The sequence below is a fragment of the Lagopus leucura genome, unplaced genomic scaffold (genome assembly GCF_019238085.1).
Source record: "Lagopus leucura isolate 7727_CA_CO unplaced genomic scaffold, USGS_WTPT01 Super-Scaffold_100157, whole genome shotgun sequence".
NCBI lineage: Eukaryota > Metazoa > Chordata > Aves > Galliformes > Phasianidae > Lagopus > Lagopus leucura.
In genome coordinates this window covers 27312563-27336456 of record NW_024962334.1, presented here as the reverse complement: position 1 = coordinate 27336456, position 23894 = coordinate 27312563, and the positions used below count along the sequence as shown (strand labels likewise).

At 39.9% G+C, this 23894-nt stretch overlaps 1 protein-coding gene across 7 annotated transcripts in view; it reads left to right on the top strand.

The window, feature by feature from the left end:
- Positions 1 to 23894, top strand: part of DYNC1I1 (dynein cytoplasmic 1 intermediate chain 1) — a 196646-nt gene that overhangs the window by 39046 nt on the left and 133706 nt on the right. For 5 of the 7 annotated variants that reach the window (XM_042889250.1, XM_042889247.1, XM_042889251.1 and 2 more), the window contains exons 5-6: positions 13566 to 13625; positions 17465 to 17580. In XM_042889250.1, the coding sequence (XP_042745184.1) occupies positions 13566 to 13625; positions 17465 to 17580 (176 nt within the window). The remainder of the gene's footprint in view (positions 1 to 13565; positions 13626 to 17464; positions 17581 to 23894) is intronic. The other 2 variants (XM_042889253.1, XM_042889252.1) reach the window with 1 other exon arrangement.

Genomic DNA, 23894 nt, shown 5'->3' with positions numbered 1-23894 from the left:
ATTCAGGATAATGTGCCTGGCCGACAGGCAGATAATAGCTCCAACAGTAATTCATTCAGAAGAGCCGTACAGCTTTTTGTTGCACAGGGAGAAAAGCCGCGTGGTCACAATGGTCCCTTTTGGTATAAGATCTATACACTGGTAGTGCTGCCATCCAGCAGCACCATTGTCCATTATCTCTAACATAATAGCTAGAGCAGTGCTGCCTTTTCCCTGATGCCATTAAGCTTATTAGGATAACGTGTGGGGCGGGCTGTGTAATAACACTAAATTATGGAACCATTTCTGTCCTGTGTAGTACAGGTTTTTATGTGTTTTTTTTTTTTCTTTTTTTTTTTTTTCTGCTTGATCTTCAGTACCACATGGCTATTTGTCATAGCCTTTTCACCAAGGATGATGTTAGGTTTCGGGAGTGTTCCAACTTCTGGTACGTGACAAGACATTGTGATAGCAACAATAAGAATGTACAGATGTTAGATAAATGGTGCTTGAAACTGCTGGAAGTTTCATTTCCAAATGCTTCCATTTGGACAGGGCAGCCAATATTTTTGTTTATCATTTTTTGGTTGTGGTGGGGTTTAATTCCAAGCAGGCAGAAATGTGTTATAGAATCACAGAATATCTCAAGGTAGAGAGTAGCATCGAATCCAACTCCTGGCCTCACACAGGAGCACCCCAGAATCAGACCGTATGTCTGAGAACATTGTCCAGATGCGTCATGAAGTCCAACAAGCTCAGTGCCGTGACCAGTGCCCTGGGCAGCTCGTTCCATCCCCACCACCCTCTGGTGCAGAAGACCCTTTCCCTAAGCCCCAGCTGTCCCTCCCCTGGCACAGCTCCATGCCGTTCCCTCAGGCCCTGTCACCAGAGAGCAGAGCTCAGCGCTGTGAGGAGCTACAGCTGCCATGAGGCTTCCACTCAGCTCCTCTGCTCTGGGCTGAGCAAACCCAGGGACCTCAGCTGCTCCTCATATGTCTTCCCCTCCTGACCCTTCACCATCATTGTACTTTGATTCTGGATCCATAACTGTAAAGCTTAAAAAATAGATTCTGCATGTGCTGCTCTTAGTTACTAGGCTGCTCTGAACAACTCATCAGAGCCCAGTTGTTGCACGGAGAGCAGCTTGCCTGTTTCCACATATTTGCACAGGGTTGACTTTGTTGCTGTGGTGCATAGATAGGAATATTACATCACAGCGTCAACTCTGGATAGATAAGTTACTAATTCACGGGGCTTTCTGTTATGGCATGTTCAGACATGACTCATTTACCACAAGGCAGCATTGCAGGATCCCATTGAGATTCTGCTATAATACAGTATACTCTGCTTAGTATGTTCAGAGCATTTTGTTCAGTGACATTGATGTCCCACGTTCTTTTGCTAATGGTCAGGTTATATAGCTGTGCATATCAGAAATGGAGATTTCAGCCAACTGAGGGCTGCTTTGACAGTGATGTTTCCGATTTCATTATGCTGTCCCACAACGTCAGAGGTGGATGTTGGTGGTTGGGCAGTAGAGATTGTAGCTTCCCACCAATATCCCATTACATTTTGTTGCCGTGTGAGGGATGGTAGCAGAGGGGCAGTCTGACACAATGGCATCTGATGGAAATGTATGTGAAGCAAAGGTGTGGAATTGAATTTCTCTATGCAGACAAAATGGCACCCAGTGACATTCATCGATGCTTGCAGAATGTTTATGGACGCTAAATGTGTTGTGTGCTTCATGAACGTGAGCACAGTGAAGTGGTGGTTCACTTCCACTGGTGCAGATACCTATAAGTGCAGCACACAGGCCCTTGTTCATTTGCAAAATGCATAGCAAATGGTGGTGACTACACTGAAAAATAGTGTTTTGTAGCTGAGAATTTGCTCTTTCAGTTAGTGTTATTGTGCTGTTCATTGAAGTTTTCATGGAAATAAATAGGAGGAATTACTTTTGGAGTGGCCTACATATGTATTCCTGTCACCTGCAGGGTGTGTGTGTGCTCACCATAGTGTACTGCACACGTGGATGAGTTCTATTTGTGGACCAAGGTGTGATTTAGCTGTGTGGTCCATTTTTCCTTCTCTCCTTCACTACTTCTGTGCACTGCCCAGTTGGATTCATTACCATACAATGGTAGGTTTGTACAGTAGCAGCCCTCTTATTGTTGAACTGGGTTTTGTGTATGTGTGCAAGTGCAGTGAAATTGCATGCATGTAACTCTTCCCCATGTACATTTTGCAATGAAACGTGAGAATCCCTTTAGGCTGTAAGGTTTCCCACCTTCCATCTGCTCAGTAAAATGCAAAAGGCTCAGCTGCCTGGGACATGTAAGGGTTAATGATTGCCTTTCTTTCTACAACAACTTCGTCTGTGCTCTTTTGATTTCTAACTTGCATATATTGCTGTGAGTACATTTAGATGCCTGATTGTCTCCTGGGCTACAGTAAAGACAAAGATGACAGAAAGTATTCTTTGTCTTCTGGTAGTTGCTGTCAGAGAGTGGTTATGTCAGCATGGTGTTTTGTCTGCTGTAATGTAGTGCAAGCATCCAGGTACATTATTTCATAGTATTTCTCTCTCGGTCCATTGGTTTTGGTATTTTTGTCTGGCTACAGCTACTCATACTGTTGGATTAAGGGACTCCATAACACTTAGTTTAAATGAGCCTTACCTGAATTATGCTATGGTTCCATTGATACCACAGTTTTCAAGATGTGTTTGATGGACTAAAGCTGTTCGGCTTCCATCAGTGAATGGATCTTATTTGAAATAAAGCTTTGCAGGATCAGTCCTTATTTAGATAAAGCCATATGTGAATATTTAATGAAAGTTACTATGAAAATGAATTTTAAGTACAACATTAGATAGCAAAAGAAAGCAAAAATAGAAAGAAATCAGGTTTTTCAAAGAGATTTTGAAGCAGTAACATGGCATTTCTTGTAGAAGCTTGACTGCTATGGAATCTTGACTGCCTCGCCATTACTGCAGATTTTTATTTTTAAGTAAAAAGTTGCAGCCATCCTAGAAATAGAACAGCTGTTGGTAATGCTGGATGACTTTTCTCTGAGGAGCAGTGTCTCCTTTGGTTTTGGCTGCTGGCATGTTTTTTGTCCACTCTGTCAGTTCATCTTGCAGTTTCTGTGACCTCTGAATGCTTTCCCAAGTTGAGTTCAGAGAACACTGTAGCAGCTGTCATATCAGCTTGGATGTTCTTACTGATAGTGAATCAGAAGCACATCTTCTGCTCTCTTACGCACTTTGAAAGTTCAAAAAACATTTTTCTCCATTTGTGTACCTTTTCATCAGATGTGATTTTGAATTGTTTCCATCTGCTTTTGAGCCTTTGGGGTATAAAAACAAATTCACAATGATATGTTTTCTCCTATTGGATTGATGTCCACACTCAGTTTGTATTGTCCCACTGCAGGGAGAGCAGAAGCTCTTTTGCTGTGTAATATGTTCACTCATTTTTGTATAGTTATTAGTTGATCTGCTTTTTATGCAATGCCTCAGCATTAGACTTGTCCTACATTGTTTGAAATGCAGATATGAAGCACAAACTTTTTCTTTCTCACATAACACACTCAAAGGGAAAGATGTAGCTCTGGAGCATCTGGGCACTGAGTCAGCGTGTGGCATTCAAGTAATGTATTTACCCTTTTACAGCTGTGTGTGTAAATCTTGCTCACTGTCTGTCAAGTCAAATGAAGGTATATCCAGTTAAGAGATGTCTTCTTGACATGTAAGAATTAAAGCCTTTATTTGCTGATCTCTCATAGGTATATCCAAATGTCACTGAAGTCTTTATGTTCTGTGCTTTCCAGGCTTTCTGCCTGAGAAAAAAAAAATCGGACTTGGCAACTCAGCTGTTATTTCCACTATTTCATTTTTAAGCAGCACCTTACCTACACAATAACACACTGACAAGCAAAAGAAAGGGTATCAGAATTCCACCTTCCTTTTAAAATATCTCCTTTGCTGTTTAATTAAATGCATACAGAGGCAGAGGAGGAGGTTAGATCCTGCTCTCAATTTCAATTATACAGGAAGGTTAAATTATTGCAGTAGATCATCTCTTCCTGTCCATGCAGCGTATTTCCTACCCTCACTTCAGGCAAAGGGAAGCACGGAGCAATGTAAAGACTCTAAGAGAACTTCAGGAAAGACCAAGGAAAAATACATGCTTCTCTTGAATGGTGTTTTGTTCAGAAAGGAAGGATTTTAATCCTAGGGACTGCAGACATGAGTCTGTCACAGTGAGGAGTTGAGAGAAAGGTTTGCTTGGTGGGTGGAGGCATACAAAATAACCCTGGGGGGTGCTGAGCTTGCACCTCTGGTTCTGATGGGTTTGGGATGGTATGGTAAATCTCTCAGGCTTCCCATCTCCCACTCACTTATGGGATGGTGGGTCTGTGCATGAGGCTGGAGAAGGGCGGATTTCCCAGTCTGTTCCCTCCTTTTGTGCCTGCACAAGAGCAAACACGATTCTCCTCCTTTACATTCAGTGTATATTTAGCACAAGATATTTGAAGCTCCTTTGTGGCATACATATTTTTTTAGCCTCTAAACATAAGCAGACACCTTAGGGACTGATACTTGGCAGTTGCTTTCAAGTGTCTGTACATCTGACCTAGAAAGCAGGGAGTGTTTTTCAATGCGTGCCGATTACAAAGTCAGAATAGTCCATATTAATTAGAATCATCTGCAGTGCTTTTACCACGTGAGCCTGTGGCATCATTAAGGAGTTTTGTGCTTTCATTCCTAAAGGATGGATAGAGTTCAGTTCTCCATCTTTGATTATTTTTCTCATTAGCAAGCATCTCCACGCTATAAATTAAAGGAAAGATTGCTATTCCCAAGGTACTTCATAAAATGCCTTGGAAACCTGAGCCACAGCTGCACCCTGAAGAAAATAACATTAATGCATAAAGCCCCTCTTAACCGTTTAGGTTATCAGCCCAGTTGTAGGTATTTTTCTGTATTTTTTTTCCTGACGTATCATGAATATATTTAGTCAGACAATGAGATGATTCGAGGTTTAAAACACCAGTGCTCTTAAAACAAATCAAATATGTTTATTCTCCTTTAAGAACAACTAACTTGGTAAGGGCAGCTCAGCTTAAAGAGAAGTTCTCTTGCATAGAATCTCTTCCTGATTTAATTAAATTTTGTGAGATCTCCTCTTATGTTGAACTGTTTAACATAGTTAAACTGATGCCATGTTTTTGCAAATAGATGTTTTCTGCCTCGCTTGAGTATTTTTCATAGGTACACTGTCACAAAATAAATTCTGTGTAGGAAGGACAGTATCAACTCTTCTCCCAGCTTGCAACTAGTGAATTGTTGCTCTGTCATGAATAAGTTGCTGGAAGCTTTCAGCTTTTTCTTCAGTTGTGAAGACAGTATTGCAGGTTCCAGCCTTGCTGTTATCAATTTGACTCATTAGAAGGGCTGTGGATTGCCTTTATGAGTCTTGGCCAGTAAATGTAGCCTTGTCTCTTATGGGACTCTTTCCAACCTTCCTTAAAGTTTGTGAGAAAATTGTTTTTTGGACATTGGATCAAAGTGTCCCGACATGAGTGCTGAAGTTCCTTCAAATTGTCTGCAGGACCTGATGACATTTTGGATCATCTGAATGCTCTTTTGCCACTCAGGCTTTCTCTTGGTTTAAAAAATACAAGATTAAAAATGTATTTCTTTAAAGAATTTTCAAACTGCTTCAAGGTTTCCTGTAAGAGCAAAGCAACTTTTGCCTCCCTCCTCCTGAACATGGTTTTTATTAATGCACTTTCAGGATGGCAGTTCACACTCTCCAGCACTTACAGTAAATCTGTGTGGATGCAGAGGCACAGCAGAAGCTTCTAACTGTGTTGACCCTCTGTCCTCTCAGTGACTGCCTGCTGTTCCCAGTGACCTTCTGGTAAACCAGCATAGATTTCCAGACTAAGATCCCTGTAGCTATGGCATATAAACTGTGAGAAGGGCAAGGTTCATTACATTGCCAGAAGGTCATATTCTATGACGTAGACCTGAAATAAGGACAGCTTTATATATAAGAAATAAGTTCAGCAGATTGGATGTATTTTACTGCTGATTTACTTAGTGTAATTCTATGAATCAGTGAGGTGTTCATTCCATTATATACCAGTCCTATAAAAACCATGTCAAGGATTTTTCAGTCCAATTTAAATTTCAAATTGATTTTGAAAATTATTAAATACATTTGGCAACAGGGCCTTGATTTAAGAAAACTTTTGAATATACAATTTTTAAAATACTACCCTATGATTTTTAGAAATATACCTTTTAAAAGAAAAAAGAGTATTTTAAACTTATGCCTTTCTGAAAAATGCTATTATGGTTGCCAGGCATCTGAAAGACAGTGCTGTGCTCTGAGGGAGGTCATCACTGCTCTTTTTATTGGTGAAGACTGGAAGTCAGAGGTGTCAGCCTGCTTGGAAACGTAACTGTAACCCCAAGTATCCAGCTCTGCTCCAGCAGCGGTGCCAAACCACTTGTTCACTGAATGCTTTATGGCATTTTATTTTATGATTACCAGCCCAGCTCCAAAAACATCACCCACAGTGATGTCAGACTGTTCTGCTGCACAAGTGAGAGTCTTGTTGAGAGGCACAGATCCTCCCTAAAGGCTGATAACTGTTTTGCTTATAATGTGCTTCAGAAAACAAACAGCACAAGGAAGGTATTTTCTTTTTCGCCAATCCTTTCAAAGTGGAACAGATCTGCTAAACAGAGCACAGATGGCTCCTGAATAGTGGCTTAAATGCAAAGCACCAATTGAGGCAAGTGATACTTTTCCGTCTTTGAGTAATGGCTTTGAATCTTCTTGATCTATTTTGTTTTGGAAACACGTTTTAAATGTGTGACCAATATCAGAAAGTGAACATTGCAGAGGAGAAAATTAAGATTACAAAAATCTACAAAGAATGAACCACTTGTCTACGCACACGTATTTTTTCAGACGTCTGCTGTAACTTCTTGCAATTTCTATTTCAGATTTTCTAATTAATCAGTGTTAAAATAGGAGCGTTGGAGAAACTGATTTAGACTCAACAAATTAGATAGAAGTCTTTAAAATTTTATAGCTAATCACCTGTGTAACCTTACGCTAATTCTGGCAATATTCAGCTCTTGAGGAAAAAGCCTACCAAACAGCTAGATACGTGATAGATTACATATTAAACCACAATCCAGTAATATTTGCAAATTCAAGTGAAAATATTCGGGATCATTGAACAAATACTGTTAAACTTATCTAAACGCTTGTATTTTACTGGTGATATAAAAATAAAGTCTCACAGCTGTGGCACCCCATATTTTAGGATTGTTCAACTTGGGTGGAATCTGTACTTCTGTATGTTATCCATGTATATATGTACAGTTCTTAATGTGAGCAATTCTGAATCTTGTGGAAACTAACCTGGGCCCATTTTTAAGCATGCGGCTCATCTCTGCATCAAACTTAAAAATAAGAGTTCCTATTATTCTTTTCAATTTAATGCTTTTATGTGACAGCACTTCTTTTTTTTTTTTCTTTTTTGTCTGCTTTTTTCCTAATTCACTTTTTATGCAACTCAGAATAAAAGCAAACCAGAACCAAATGGAGCATTGCAGGCTTTCAAGTAGCAGCTCTCCTGTCAGTACAGAGGCAGATAGCTCTGTACTGGCTTTGCATTGCAGAGAGATGGCTCTGCATTGTGGGGAGATGAAGGGGAGAGCAAGGAATCACACAACCACAGTGGCTGAGGTTGGAAGGTGCCATGGGAGTCTGTCTAGTTGAACCTCTCCACTCAAAGTGGGCTTACCTAGAACAAGTTGCTCAGGCCCTATCCAGTTGGGCTTTGACTATCTAAAATGGAGGATTGTTCCCTCACCACACTGAGGTGAGGCTGGCTGGCCTGCAGATGCCCAGACCCTCCTTTGAACACAAGTTAGATTTATTCACGGTGGTTTCTTGATAACAGATTGGCAGTCACACAGGCAAAGTACCCAGACCTCTCTAGCGAGGGAGTGTAATGTAGATGATTGGATGGGTTGGTAACCCACCCAAGTTAGTTGATTTTTCCCCCAGAATTCTTTGTGGACAGCCACCTTTGACACTTATTCACAGCTGGAGACTAAGCTGGATACTGAGAACTCCTGTGTGGAGCTATCTCCTGTCTTCCTGTTCTAATGCAGAGAGCCAGTGATGACTTGCTTCTGTACCAGAGCACTTCCAAGGTGCCTGAAGTTTGGCTGCTGCCTTGGACAGGAGAAGGGGCAATAGTCATTTTTTCCTAACATTTGTAGAATTTTTGAAGCGTTTTACTCTAGTGCAAAACAAAGGTTCTTTGAAGCTTTGTATGTTTTGTATGTTGTGTCTCCCTCTTCATTTATTTATTTATTTATTTATTTTGGCAGTGGTTAAACTGCCTGTCTGTGTTCTGTGTTCTGTTTAATGGGATTGGCCTTTGAGCTCTGAAAACTTCAACACACTACATCTGTGGAGTCATGATACACTTCTTCACTGTATTTTTGGGCCAGAAGAGCATCGTTAGTTCCCACACAAAGGATAATTTTAGGATGTTTCTGTTACCACAAGTGAAGATGCTGGATTTGGAGTGTCAGGTTATTAAATTAGAGACACATACGAATAACTCTGTTCAGTGGATACCTCAGGACAGTGTCAGTGTGGTTTTCTCTTGGTCTGGAAAGCACAACAGCTTGTGGTGACAGGAGATGACACAATGTAGTGTTTGCTTTCCTCCAGTTCTGCTTGAAAGAGTGATTTGCAAAGCAGCAGAGAGGTTTCTACCCTGCGAGAGGCCCCTTGGAAAAAAGCAGAGTTTGCTGTTATTTCTGCGAGTAGCCTTTTTCAAAGCATGAATTTTCAGGGCTGGTTGCTCTTGACCTGAGAAGGGAAAGTAGGGGAGAAAAGAAGTCATGCAGAACACATGTTCTGGAGCATCCGCAACAGATGAGGGAGGATTTGATTTTAGCTTCGAGGAAGAAGAGTTGAAACAAAGCCTCCAGCATGCTGGATTACGGCACTTAGCAGAGCTGAGCTGTGCCACAGCCTGACCGTGATCCAGGATATTTAATATCCTTTTATGATGGTATTTTAGTAGGTACGTTTGTTGGCACTGGTGTCTAACTTGTTTTATGTACTATCACCAAGGCCAGATTAAAAGTTTTCATTATCAGCTGAGAAGTCTTCATGAATTTCAGAGAGCTTTAGATGACAGAATTTATATTTCATTCATGCATTATGAGGCTGGGATTTTTCTAAAAGAGTTCAGATATTTTCTTTCATTTGTAGTTTGTTAATTTTAGGTTTTTTTTTCTGCATTTTTAATTGATACAAACAGCATAATGCAATTAGAATAAAATCGTCTGGAAGTAAGTTTCTGCAGGGCACCGTAACACATGGCAGAGTGCCTGCTTTTCCTTTCTAATTATAGTACAAAAAGGGAATCCTTCTGTTTGAATTCCTTTTCTTCCTCCCTTAAATTTTGAAATAGTTCTTGTCCACTCGAAGTTCTGCTCTAAATATCTTTCCAATGCTGTGGATGTGAATTCAGAGTAGAAGATTTAACAAATTGCTTTACCATCTGATCTTTTCATAGATGTGTGACATCTTGGTCTCCTTTTCCCCTTAGATTCTATCTGCAGGTTAAGAAAATGCACTGTATGAAAATGAACTGGTGGTACCCTTTCAGTACAAATGGCTGAAATAGCACCAGCATTGAAGAATGCTGTGCTAAACTCCTAAATTATTGAGATCATAGCACACAGCAAATAGGAATAGTTACAGAGAGGTATCTAAAGAAAAAGTATGAAAGCAGATCATTTTAAAGAGAGATGATAACTCTTGTACTTTGTCTACTTAGTGCAAGATTTACAAGTCCTCATTCCCTTTGTGCTGCTTTAGACCAATCTGTTAATTGGTGATAGTTTTTTATCCTACAATCACTCAAGGGCAGCCGTTCTTCACCAGACGTGTATAAGGAAGATTGATAGCAGGGCTATTGTTTGTCTCTGTGTGGGAGACTTATATAGCAACCAACTTTGAAACAATGTTGGGTAGTTTCATTAAAAGAATGTCTGTGCTTTCTGGGTGATGGAACAGCCTGATCCGGCTTAGTCCTGACTGGATCTCATGCTCAGTGAGTTCCCATCTGTGGAGTTTCCAGAGACTCTTCCCATGCTGTGTGCACTCACTTCACCCACAGGAGGCTCAACTCACATGGTGTGCAGGACATTTGTGGAAAGACTGCAGTGTGCAAGGGAGTACTGCTTTTTCCTCTCTGTCTGATGCTCAGAGACTCTTTTCCCCGTTAAAGTGTTGTGACGACATGCTTTAGATTTCATTTGCATGGATCTGTGCCAAAGCCTATTCAGGGGGGCTTTTCCCAATCTGCAGTCTCTGAAAAGTCCAGAATGAAAGCACCTGTGTGTGGCTGCTGAGCTACTGGTCACACAGGCCCACGTACTTGTCTTTGGGGTCTGCTGCATTACTCCCTCTGTTCCTCTCTTTGGGTCTCTAGAAGTCCCAAAGCTAATTCCAGTTTTCTTTTATGAGGAAGGAAATCAAAAGTGGAACAACATGAAATGCTTTTCTTCATGAAGAAATCTCTTGGAAAAGAACTTGTGCACTAGATTTGAAAAAGATTGGCACTGATTTTTCACTGCGATCCAATGGCATTTCACAATCCCCTCTGAGAACTGGCTGCAGGAGAACAAGCATAATGGTAATGCTCATCCCAACAATCAGGGAATGTCATGCAGCATGTCTTCCCATCACTAACAGATTAGCTGTAATTTCCTAGTTTGGATGACAGAATAGGCTAGTCAACATCATCTTTCGGTTACTAGTCCATTAAGAGTCTGTTTATTTCTTCTTCAGTTATTGCTGTGAGAGCTGGCTAAATTATTATGTTTTCACTGTTCACTCCCTTTTGTTTTGCTCTGCAGGCACTCTTCAGGTAGCAGGAAGAGGCAAAGGGCTAACCAGTATTGCCTTTGAAATGTGTAGTAGCTTCCTTTGCTTGCCACCCTCCCTGGTGTGTGTGTAGCTCTTTGCGTTGTGTCTCCTGGGGCAAGACTGGAGCCTGAAGATCTGCTACCTGCAGCCTTGTTGTCTGCAATAAACGGTGGCAAGCTGAGTTTGAGAATACAACGCACCAGATTGCTCCCTTATGTATTTTTCAGGCCTTTGCAAGCAGTAGCACAGTGTTGCTGAGTAAACAATTACCATTTGGAGCACAAATCTAAGAATTTTTCTTCTACAGATGCACTCAAATTGCTGAAATACAGGTATATTCAGGAGACAAGCAGAATTGTCATTTAAAATATATATCAATATTATGAACATCTCCATGCCATAATCCAGATTATTAAATTGTAAGAGATGTTGCCTTCACTACATGTATGATCAGCATAAAACAAACAGTGGCCAAAAGGTGGCTGTGGGGTCAAATTAACTTTTTTACGTGTAGAATTCCATCAAAAGGTATTGCTTTTCTCATATTTTGGGGATTTGAGTGCTGATAGTGTAAGATCTCTAAATTTAGATAACCAGCTCAGTATGAGATAAATATGCTCTCTTGTAACTGGTCTGGATTCTCAGAACTGGAATATAAGGGTTCTAGCTCTTTAAAGACCTGTTGTTCCTGTTTTAATCACACGATAATAGAGTTTTTCTTTTGGAATAGTCTTTACCTCTTGGGAAATTTTGTACGTTTGGAAATAAATGGAGAGGAAGAATAACTGAAATGAGTTATGTATGTTTTCTTGTAAGCGTTTTGAAAACCCAGATGTGCGTGTACAAGTAGCCCCTGGGTAGATAATACAGTGGAAATGGGCATATGCATAGCAAGTCCTCTTAGGCATTGCTGACCTTGGTTCCATTGTAAGTCATTCTCCCACAGATAGCCTTTTAATAGTGTATAGGTACTACATTAACCGCTGATGCTTTTGCCTTGTCTGCCTTCAGATCCCTGGGACCACTTTCATTTCCGTTGTACTTGAGCTACAATCAAGTAATGAGGAAAAAAAAAAAGTCTGTTCTTTCTTACTGTATTGTTTTATCTCTGATCATTTTATAATAGTGTTTCATTTTGGAGAACCTTTCTGTATCGCTGTAGTCTTTTGAGCCAATACACATCACTACAGATCGAAAGAACTTGAGGGGAATAAGCACCCTTGCATTGCGTGGGAAAGCAGGTTCGCATGAAAGTTCTTCATTCTTTTTGTACATGCAGGATGTCTAGAGAGATTTATCATTAACATTGGTAATAGTTTACTGAATATAAGACAGCGTAATTGTATGGCTTTAAGAAATCTATTTCTATTCTAATTAAATAACTTGTTAGTTTATGCAAATGATTCATTGTCAGAATTTGCTATTGTTGCAGAAAGGCTCTGTGTAAATTGAGCATGGTTGGATATGTGGCTGTTCTTGTCTGAGTGTGGTCAAAGTATATTCTCTGTATCCTCAAAACTTGCATTGAAAAGAAGTGAGTGGAGTTTTAAATTTTGAGGACCGATGTTACCTAACGTGCCTGTATGATTTATTTGTTTTAGAGGAAGAGTGCTTTCCTTTTCTTTAGCCTCTACTAGCGAGAACATTGCATAATTCAGTGCTCATATGAAAGGAAAAGGTGTTCAGGAGCCGAACTTGTACTTCTGATGCTGTCATGGATTCTGACAGCTCTCTTATCTATTAGATGTGGCTTCATTAGGGAGGAAGAATAAAGTAAAATCAAGAAATGGGCAGGCATTTTGAAAATGTTGATTTGAACATGTCAATTTTTGCATTTCTAAACCAGGGATTGGAAATATTTAATAGGGCTCCATAAAAGCCCCGTGAGTGTTTGCAGTGTTTGTGAGATGTAGCTTGACAAGTTGCATTGCATTGCAAGGAACAACATCTTCACTTGAGGCCGCATCTCTGGAGCACTCATATTATGTGTGTTAGATCCACGTGACAGTAGACTGTGACAACACTGTTAAAAGCAGATTTCCCCAGGTGTGCCGCTCCCCTCTTCTCCATAATTTTGATCTGGATTAAGAGGAATTTGTTGATTTGTCCCAGGTGCCTCCAGAATGTGGCAAAGCTGATGTCAGCATGTTCTTTGTTGCAGGATGTTTGTGCCCAGACCACTTTTTCCAGTCCTAGGACTATAAGAAGGGCTAGACTGCTTACTTTTCAGTGGAATTTATGGCAAATCCATCTTATCATACAAACATGATCACAGTTAATTTTGCAAATTGTAAAATTGTAAATTTGTAAACTGTGCATATTGAGTGCATCAACCATAGTTAGAGGGTTTTCAGGAAAAACAAAGTCATTAATCTGTATCTGAGAGGAAACCCAGATCTCATTGTTTACTGATAATATGCAGTCTTAATAAGTTGCCCGCCCCGTTACAGGCTAACATCAGACCTTGCACTTAGAGATTGAATGTACGACATACGGCATGTAAGTAATGAGATGTGGTTTTGTTCATCCTTTCAGTTAATTCTATGTGTTCTTTTTTCCCCCCTTGTGCTGCACGGCTGATTACCACCCTAGGACCTTGCAATGGGACACAGACCCCTCAGTGCTGCAGCTCCAGTCTGACTCTGAACTTGGGTATATGTCTGCTCTTTATGTTATTCATTTATCATTTCTTTGCAAGAGTTATGTTGCGAATGCTTCCCAGATGAGCTGTTTGTATGTGATTTTCATTTGCTTTGTTGACTCAGAAAGACCATAATTTAAGTTTCCTTTTTTCAGTTTCATCAGTAAGAAGCTTCAGCAAAGCCATCTTTGTGGAAAAAAACTACTACTTAAAGAAGCTCATGAAAGATAAGCTGCTATTTCTGTTGCCCGAAACACAATACAAATAACTATTTCATTACAGATGAAATGTTATTATTGTGGCACTTTAATGTGCATGTACAGCTACAGTGGTCTTGTTTGTACCTATTGATTCAGACTTCTCTTTCTGAATCATTTGCAAGGTACTTTCCCCCCTTCCTTCTTGTTTTTGTTGTAGTTACGTTGTTTCCACGTGCAATAACCCACATGTAATAACAGTTTTCCCCTTTTCCTCAGGAGCTGTCTAGGCATTTATAATTGTATACTTAAATATGATCATAGTCCACTAATTGCCATTTAAGTTGAGTTCAGGTCAGTCGAGCATTACCTAATTATAATAGGGCTAAAATTAATATTCACCAGTTTGACATGCAACTTCTCTATCTTAACCATCTGAAAAAGTTGTTTAGGTAGCAGAATATAACTAGTGTAATTAAGAAGAGTACCAAATATGTTTATATTTCAAAAGGTCACTATATTAAGGAAAAGAAGTTCATGTTTGTCATGAATATAGTTTAGCATCATCAAGAGAGGTCTGACAGCATGAAGAGGTTCTCTCTTATCTCCTGCGAGCAATCAAGGAAAATCAGAAACAGTGGCTTTTCTAAATAGCATCTCCAGATCTAACATCAGCACCGTGCTATTGCTGAAGCTCCAAGTACATAGTCATGGCTTGGTAACAACAACAAAAAAAGTGCTTTAATAAGTTACTGAATTCTTTGTGGTCATTGAAGTTATCAGAGTGCGTTGGCAAGTGAAAATGGTTAGGAATGCATTTATTTCCATCTGAGTGTGATATCAGGTAGATCTAACTTCTACAACATCACCTGGTCATACAAGAGGGGAAGAGTTTCTAAAGCGGTTTTGATGTGTTGGAAACCTTTTTGAAATCTCAGCTGCCCTCCCCGGAAGCTGGGATTGAAAGATGAGCACTCTCAGAAGCAAAGGTCCTCAAATGGCTGTGCAAGGCAAGATGGTTTGATTCTCATAAAGATAAGCCTGTGCATAGCTGCAAGTCTTCAGTCTTTCAGGAGCAGTAAAGTCAGAAAAGGAGAATGCCAATGAGTGAACCCATAAGTATGCTTCGTAAGTCCTTTGTCTTCTACAAGACAGAGTTAGACAGAGGACCATGTATTTCTCTGGTATATGGCTATGAGACTAGATAAAAACACCATCATGAAAGAAATCCTGCAGTCAGGATGCAAATGATTTGTGTAGCTGAACACTTGACATCTTTCTTCTCCTACAGACAGAGGAATCAATTTTAATGCATAGGCTTTAATTACTGTCTTCCTACTGACATCCCATACACAGTTTTGAAAGGAATCCATCAAAGTTTGTGTGCTCTATAAGCTGCATATCCAAGAAATTGTAAATGAAAAGAATTATGAGTGTCTTGGTATGTATGGGAAATGAAACATTTTAGTGCTGCCCTAAAAGGGATTAGACTAGATTATTATAGCCCATATTTGGCAGAGTCTGTGTACTGAAAGGATGTTCCAGTTGTTCTTAAGTGCTTGGGACCAAGGTTTAGGTTGGCTTTTCATCACATAAGGACCATTACAGGTTGATTAGTAGGGTCAAAAAAAGGAAGACCATATTCCTTCTAATGAAGACTTCACAGTCGTAATCGGTTAGAGTGACACTATGCATTTAGACAACCATCAGCAGTTCCTGAATAATAAATGTTTTAGGTGAAAAATTAAACACATCCAAGCACAGTGTTCTGGGTGGTAGCTCACTTCTTAGCAGTCTAGACAGGAGCTAGCCCAACAAGCAGTTAAATCCGCCTCTACATGAGGACCAATATTCTCCCATCCCTAACCAGTGAAAGAGATATGGAATGGCCTCAGGTGAAACTGTTGTTAGAATCAGGCGAGGTTCTGATTAGCTCTAGATTAGACACATGATTAATTAAAGCTGATACTTAACAGAAGCTCTTTCAACGAAGGAGGCTTAAGAATCTCAGTAGAAGGAATCAGATTGAGATGATTGAGGACTGATTGTGAAGGAAAATCTTTCAAACTTGATGTCAAAGGATGGAAAAGCATGTAAGATTTTTCTGGGGAAGATATTTATTAAAGCTTAAATTCATGCGTACTCTCATTTAAAGTAGCTATAAGTGTATTACTGATGCTTTTGTTGGCTGTTACAGGTTCTTAAAGTGTATCACAAGCTACAGAAGTTTTTCTGCCTCCTAGAGAGTTTTCAGGGAATCCATGCTCTTATCCACGTTGGCAAAGTTAGAGGTGTTTGTGAGGATGGTGAAAAAAAGAGGTTCAGAGCTGTAACAACCATTACTGCTCCAGTGGTCTATTATTTAATGTGGCTGATTCATACTGATTACCCACTGAATTAAATTGCATTCAGCTTAATAAAAGCTCAGCCAGTAGACCAGATTAGAAAGATATATAGCTGATTCAGCCTTAACAAGCATAAGAGTTCAGAAGGTGTCATCCAATGATGACAATTTTTTTTCAATACTCATTTTCTTTCAGACATCAGTGTTAACTGAATACCTTAACCACTGTAAATGAATGAGATAAAAAATAAGTTTGACCTCTGTTCTTCCGACAGTCAGGAAGACAGAGAGGAAATGGATAATGCATATGAATTTTCTGCTTTTCCAAATTGCTCTCCTTAACAATGTGGCAGTTCAGAAACATTGTGTCTCTGAATTTATTTCCTGTAAATGTGTAAGCACACTTGCACATGTTGATTGAGGCACCTGGGCTTATTTAGCTCATCCATTTATTATTTGCATAAATATTTCCTGCTGAAAGTTGGTGGTTTTTTTTCCAGTAGAAAAAAATTGACATCTTTGCTTATTTGCTTATTTTTCACTCACTACAGTCAAATAATATTCAGGAAACAAATTGATAATTTTTTTTCCCTCCTCTTTTGGGTGAACTGTGTACAACTAAAAGTGTTTGTAATCCTGCACAGCCATTTCTCTTCATTTTCCCTTACCCAGCTACAGTGTTGGTTGGCTCTACTGACTCAGTTCACATGGCTCATTTAAAGTTAGGGGCGTAGTACAAAGAGAAGGTTCTGTCTGCTCCAGGTGTGTCTCAGGGCTCCACTTTAACCATTGCATTAGGACTCTAATGATCATGAACCTACAGCAAGTCCACTGCTATTAACCCCTGTGGAAAGGAGAATCTCTTTATGGAAATTATGCACCCTGCTCTCTTACAGTCCAGCATATTTTACACCCACTGTGGCTCTTCCACTGTTGATTATCTCAGGCTGAGGAATGAATCTCTTGAACAGGCTGAATGTTGTAGTAATAACTGTGTGAAGGAGGAGAAAGGTTTGTTGCGTGTTGTGAGGGACGCAAGCAGGTCGTACCTTGCTCCTATTTACAGTTCCTCTCAGCAGCATAACCTAGACCCAGAGAGGTTTTAGTAACTGTATTTTATTATGGCAAGTGATTCCTGGATTAATTTTCCTCACTGTAATTAGGCTCTTTTCATACATAGTGTGTTGTGTTTCATCTTAGCAAACATTGAAGTATTTTTTAATCCTGTTCATAAAAGCAAACACTTTTGCTCCTGCTACTGACTTACACCTAACTTAACTAACCTTATATGTCCTGTGTTCCATCTTAGACGCAGACTGCACAAACTAGGGGTGTCAAAGATTACCCAGGTTGATTTCTTACCTCGGGAGGTGGTGTCATATTCCAAGGAGACCCAGACACCTCTTGCCACGCATCAATCTGAAGGTAAGATACCTATTTTTCAAAAGCATTTTCATAGAAAATAAGTATTCAAGTAAGACTTCAAGAATGTAAGAAAATTAATGCTAAATCATAATATAACCACTTACCCACGTATTTTCTGCAAGCCAGGTATTGTTTATGTGATTAATGGCTGTTCTGGTGAGAATAATTATAATAATGACTTTAAATTCAGGTGGAACCAAATTGCTTGTGCCTCACAATGGATAGTATAATGAGAACATATTTTCAAATAAATCATTATGAATATAATTAAAACCATGCTTTATCCCAATTTTCCTGCTTTCTCAAGGAAGTTATTCATTCCATGCTTTGTAAAGAGGCAGTGATGGAAAGTTGCCCTTGTGTATTTGGCCAGCGTAATTGTGTCACCCTTCAGATGATGAATCTTAGAAGTTAGTTTCACTTCGTGCACTGAAAAAGGAGGCTTACATACTTTCATGTGGACAGTCCCATTTTTTTTTCTGCTTACAGTTGTGTTATCTGTACTCCTGGAGCTCTTTGTTAGCTGTTTGGCTTTCCTGTTGATAAACAAGCATGGAGGTGAGGGATGAGGAGAGCATTTATCTAACTGTACTTCACAACTAAACCTGCTAGTGTTGGACTACTGAGAACTGATTGCGCATGAATTGAAACCATTTAAAGTGAATGTAAATAAATGAGCCTGATATAATTCTCACATTGTTACTATCAGGTAAAAGAAGAAAAACTGTTGGCAGTCTTGGTTATAATTTTTGCTTAAGTTAATCAGATAAGACACTGTAGTGATAAACATCTGCATCTGGATTGCCAGTTTTGCCTTTAAGATTCCTGAGCTATATAAAAATTGTACTTTTTCAGATCATGAGTTTACCTTAGTCATCTGTTGACTGATATGGTGCCTTCATGCATAAACAACACAGTTCGTTGGTTGCAGCTTGTTGAGCAGCATCTCATGACAGTTTTGCCTTATCAGAGGGAAAGGCTGTCTCAGAACCTCCCCTGTTCAGTTCAGCTCAGCTCATCTCTCCTTGTCAATCTGAGGGCTGCTGAAGGCTAGAGTGAGTGGGACTTATTAACTGAGGCCACGCTTTCCCGACTTGAGAAAAACAGATTCTCAACTCTGGGAGTCATTGGTAGATAAGATGGAGGTGATACCCTTCTTTCCTAATGCAGTACCTTTACCCTCAGCAAAAGCTTATGGGTACAGGGAGTTGAAGACATGCCTTTTGTACCTCTCCCAGGCCTAAATATCATCAAAGCAAAAATATCACCCAACCACTTCTCTCATGTGAGTGGGTGAGGAAGTAGAACTTATTTTCTTTTCAATCTGCTGCTAGGGAGTTCTGCATGCATGAGTTGGCATGAATATCATCATGCATTATTAAAGAAGAGTCAGGAAAGTTTGGTTATTCAGTTGAAATGCTACGTAATTGGAAATTTGCTAGAGGATAAACAAGCTCTGTGATTTTGGTCTACTTAGTCCAATGGAAATCAGTTCTTAGGTTTTCAGTCTCCTAAACCTCTTTATGAATGCTGAGCCCTACATGCTGTCGCTCTAAACCTGAACAGCAAACAGAGCAGTTCCTCAGCAGAGCAGTTTTGAGAAGTCTCTATGCTGTTCCTACGCATTCATGCGATAAAATATAGCCATTATCTTATCAAGAGAATGGTTCAGCCATTGCTGTAGTTACGTACTCAGTTATTTGGTATCTGAAGCCTTAAAGTTTGAAAAAGGAGAAAACAAGCCTCTTATTTACTTAGACAAGTCTGACTTCAGCTTTCAGAATTCACTCTTTTGCTGCCTATCTCGGACTCTGGAAATCACACTGTATTTTAGAATCAGTCATACATTTGATTCTGGCTTGAAAGAAGAGAACTAACAAAGGTACAGCTGGATGGAAAAATCTTGCCTGTATGGTAACTCACCAGGTTATTTTTCAAATGTTAATGTCAGGTTTTCTGCACCTTGTTTCTCAAAGAAAGAAAGAAACTCTGAAGTGTCTTAGACATACGTGGAGCTGAATGGATGTAGGCCTGTGTCATAATGGCTGCTCCTCTCCAATCTTTATGAAGCTGGTACAGGAAAGAAGGAAAGCCTCGCTGTGATAAGTACAGTGTGGTGCCAGAGAGCCAGATGCTCTGAGCACTGTAGTCTCAGCTTGTCAGCTGCTAATTTTAGAAGAAATAATGTGGCATTATTCTTCACTGTGTAAAAACAGATTAACTCCTCTTTTCAGAACAGGTAATTTTCTTCATTTCTGAGGAATAATGACATGTCATTTCTCCCACCCACTCTATTATTTAGAGAGATGTGTATATGCATCATTCAACCCTTTGATCACAAGTACCTAATTCTTTTGCTTTATTTAGGTCACAGTAAGCTTCAGCCTTTTCTTTTCTTCCTTGTAGGATGACTTCAAAAACACCCAGATCTTGGCTCTGGAACCTAAGAAAAAAAGCTCTCCTTACTTTTCTCCTCCTTCTTCTGTAATTGGATTTGAATTTAGGTATTTGTAGATGGAGACATTTCACTTGTGCTGCCTTTTCCATTCTGGAGTCAATTAAGATGTAGACTATGCCAAATATTTTCTGAGAGGTCTCTGGGACACGTTCCTTCACTCTGCAGAGATGTTCACATTGTGCCAGAATGGCAGCCTTCAATGGCTGGACCCTGCATATCACTGCAGAGCTACCCTTTGTGAGGGCACACCTGGAAGAAAGCAGCAACAGAAGAGTTGTGTTCTGACCACTGCCCAGGGTGAATCTCTCGCTGGTGTGAGTGGGTGGAAGGAGATATGTGTGTTTGCCTGGAAGCTAATTTTTCAGATAGTAAAACACCCAAGCTCTGGTGGGTGCCTATCTCAGCTCCAACCCAATTTTCCTACTCTTTGATGAGCCAGGAAATGTATTCTCTGAGGGAAACTGCACTGTCCCCACACTGAGAGGTACTCCTCTCAGCTGCTACCCATCTCAAAACAAGGTCTGGAAGCACAAAGATTTGGATAGCTGGCCAGTATCAGGAATGCAGTTATTCTTGTTTCATCAAGTTGTAACTACTTCTTCAACTAAATGGGATGTTTTCAATTTCCTGACTTCCCAGACTATCTATGAAAGTAGATTTGTCTGAAATGCATTTCTAGTAAAGGCTAGATCCCTTACAAAGAGGAATGAAATTTGAATTTCTAGTACAGTGGATCTCCTTTTTACTTCGCATCTTTAACAAGTGCTTGTCCATGTGAGAAAAGCTGATGTGTTACCATACTCACTTCATGAGCAAGATTACCTCATCTTATGTCACAAATGCTTGCCCAGTTCTAGGAAAGAACACAATTCAGATCTTTGCTCCAGCTGTTTATCTGTTGTATTCAAATAATGAGAATGTTTCAGTTGCAAGGGAAAAAGTAAAATAAACTCTATTCTGTTTGAACATAGACCAGTATGAAGTGTCAAAACAGGTGAAATTTCAGAGGCTGGGTTAGTTTCTGCATCTCTTTAACACTGTAATTTCCTGAACTTATGTTCCAGAAAGCTGTCCTTTTTAAAGCACTGAAGGAGGAGAAAGGGATTCTGCTCACAGTCTAAGGTTCAAAGACTGAGACGTGTGAATTTAGATATTTATGTGGAAAAATGACTGGTAGGATGGAACCAAAGATCTCCTTAGAATCCAGTGACTGCTTTGACTAGGTCTTCACTGATGAGCATAATAGCATAGAGCTACATGGAGCCATCTTAGTGTAGATTTCTCATTTCCACTCACTGTTGAATAAATTACATATCACTAGAAGTGTCATACACTGACACTATATGAGGGCTGTGTCCTATTTAAAGTTTTGCAAATCAGACAAAGAATGACTTTGGGCTAACATGCCCAGTGTCTGAAAAAATGAGTCTGGGAGTTGGGCTGAGATTCCCAGGTTTAAGTAGCATGGAACTTTGACTGTTCAGCAATGTACAGCAGACTGTGTGCCATGCGTGCTGCACTAGTGACCAGCTCAGCTATAGCTTTGTGAATGCATGTTTTGCTTAAGAACTGCTAGTCTCAGAACTGAACAAAATACCTGAGCCTCCCATGCCCATTCTTTCTGGAGCTCACAGATCAGCAGCTAGGGATTAAGTTAAAGAGGTTACTTTGGCTTTTCCCTTCTAGAGAATCTTACAGCTCAGTCCAGTCTGAATAGTGCAAGGCAAGTCTTCACTCAAGAACAGCTTTGAACTCCAAATTTAATGTAAAATACAGACACATTTCTGCATTGCCATACACGCAGCATGTGTGTCAGGATGGATGAAAATATGTGTAATGGAAAAGCACTGGATGTATCCGGGAGAAAATCAGAGACCCTCTGTAGTAAACGAGGGTATTGGAAAACAGAGCAGTACTGGGACAGAAATAACTACTTAAAAAAAAAAAAAAAAGAAAGGAGACAACTTGAAAATGAATGAATGCTACAATTGAGTGTGTGGTTTTAAAGAGGCAGAACCTTATTATTGTACTAATGGACACTGATTTTGTAAAAAAAAATATATATATATATATGATCTATCCTGGGCCATACCATATATCACTGGTGATTTCAGCTAAGTATTAACATCTAGTTTGCCTTTTCTTCTCAAACCTCAGTCCATCAGGGTCAAACTGTGGATCTCAATAGCTGACCTCAACTCCCTAATTCAAAACTGCTTTGTTTGATTAAATCAACAAAGCTTATTTTGTACAGTTGTACCAGACTGTACAAGATTGGCTGTGATTAAAAAGATGAAGATTTCAGGCATTGTGCTGTGCAGCAGTCTTTCAGTTTCTCTTTCATTCTGTCAGGGCTGCATCCCCTTTTCTAGGCAATAAGATTTCAAAGGTGGGACTGTTTTTTTTTTTAGATTTAAATTAGTCATGAAGTCTTTCAAAGGCATTCAGGCAGCTCCCTCTGGTGGTGCAATGATGAACCAACGCACCGAGCCTGAGGGATGCTGGAGGGGAGGAAGGGGTACCAGTGTTGCTGGTGCAGAAAAAGCATCTGCCTTATCTTTGAGGCAAGAATTGTACTTATTAGAAGGTGCCTGAGTTGTGTGACTGAAAAGCTGTATGACTGTGAGTGATGATGAACAAAATGTGAGAAAAGACCAAATTACTGTATTGTATACAACAGCCAGGTTAGGTAGGACCTACCAGGTATGGTGGGTCTGTGTGCCACTCGGAGCGAACCACAGACAGTATGTGAATATCTGTAAAGCATTTATTCTACCAGCAGCTCAGCGGAATTTTCAGTAGTAGAGAAATAAGGTAGAGCTTGGCTTTGGAAAATGTTTCTATGTCTATTCCTGTGCAGAATGATGTACTTGACACTGACAAAGATTTCTTCTGGGAGGAAGAATGAAGACGATGTGGTCATTCTCAGGCTTGGCATTTAGTAGCAAGAGAAAACAACAGATATTTAATCTCCTAAAATATTCAATACATGGGCTAAAATAGGATTTCGGTAAGACAATCCTAGCCCTTCTGTAAAAGCTGACCTGTTGCATGCATGGCCTATTGCTGTATTTATTAGCGATAGTTGTGCAGTATTTGCACTCATTCCTTGTATTTCTCCCCTGTCCTCTCTAAAGACTTCTTGAGAAGGGTATTTCTCACACTCAGAGTGGTTTTCGGTAGAGAACCCTCTTAATGCTGAACTGTTTTGATCAGGCAGATTGGAGAATTTTTTAAGCATTAGTAATTCTCTGGGAGGGAGCTATCTAGTAAGAAGTGATTTAACAGAGACAAGATTGGTTCTGGCTACACACAGTAGGAGATCTGTGAAGGGAAAGCTTTTTTAGGGATCTAAGACTTCTTCCTGATCTAAGACTTCCATCATTTCACTGCATGGGGACACAAGGGTAATTTGGCTCTTTGCGACTCCTCCACAAAACCTGGAGTCAGGAAACAGTTGAGAGGCTGTTACTTCTTTGGAGGGGACAGTTGTGTGACTGTAATACTGCATATGAAAGAAATACTGCTGCAAAGTCACTACAGATTGCATGGATCCTGCTCTGACACCCCTTCTTGCAGATCCTGCTTGATCTTAATGGATGATCCATGCTGTGTATGCTTTTGAGCAATTGGATCCCATTAAAAAAAAGAGCTGGGAAGCTACTGTATCCTAGAATAAAACAAAAATACTGTAGTCAGTCCCCTTGTGCAGAACACAGTCTGCTCCTTTAGCTTCAGTGGAAAATGTGTAATTTAATGAGATTCTGGTACATCTGGCGTCACTTGGTGGAAAATGAGCTCTGCTTTTAGCAGTCTTGACCTCAAACTCTTTTAACTAGCTGCAAGTCATCTCTTT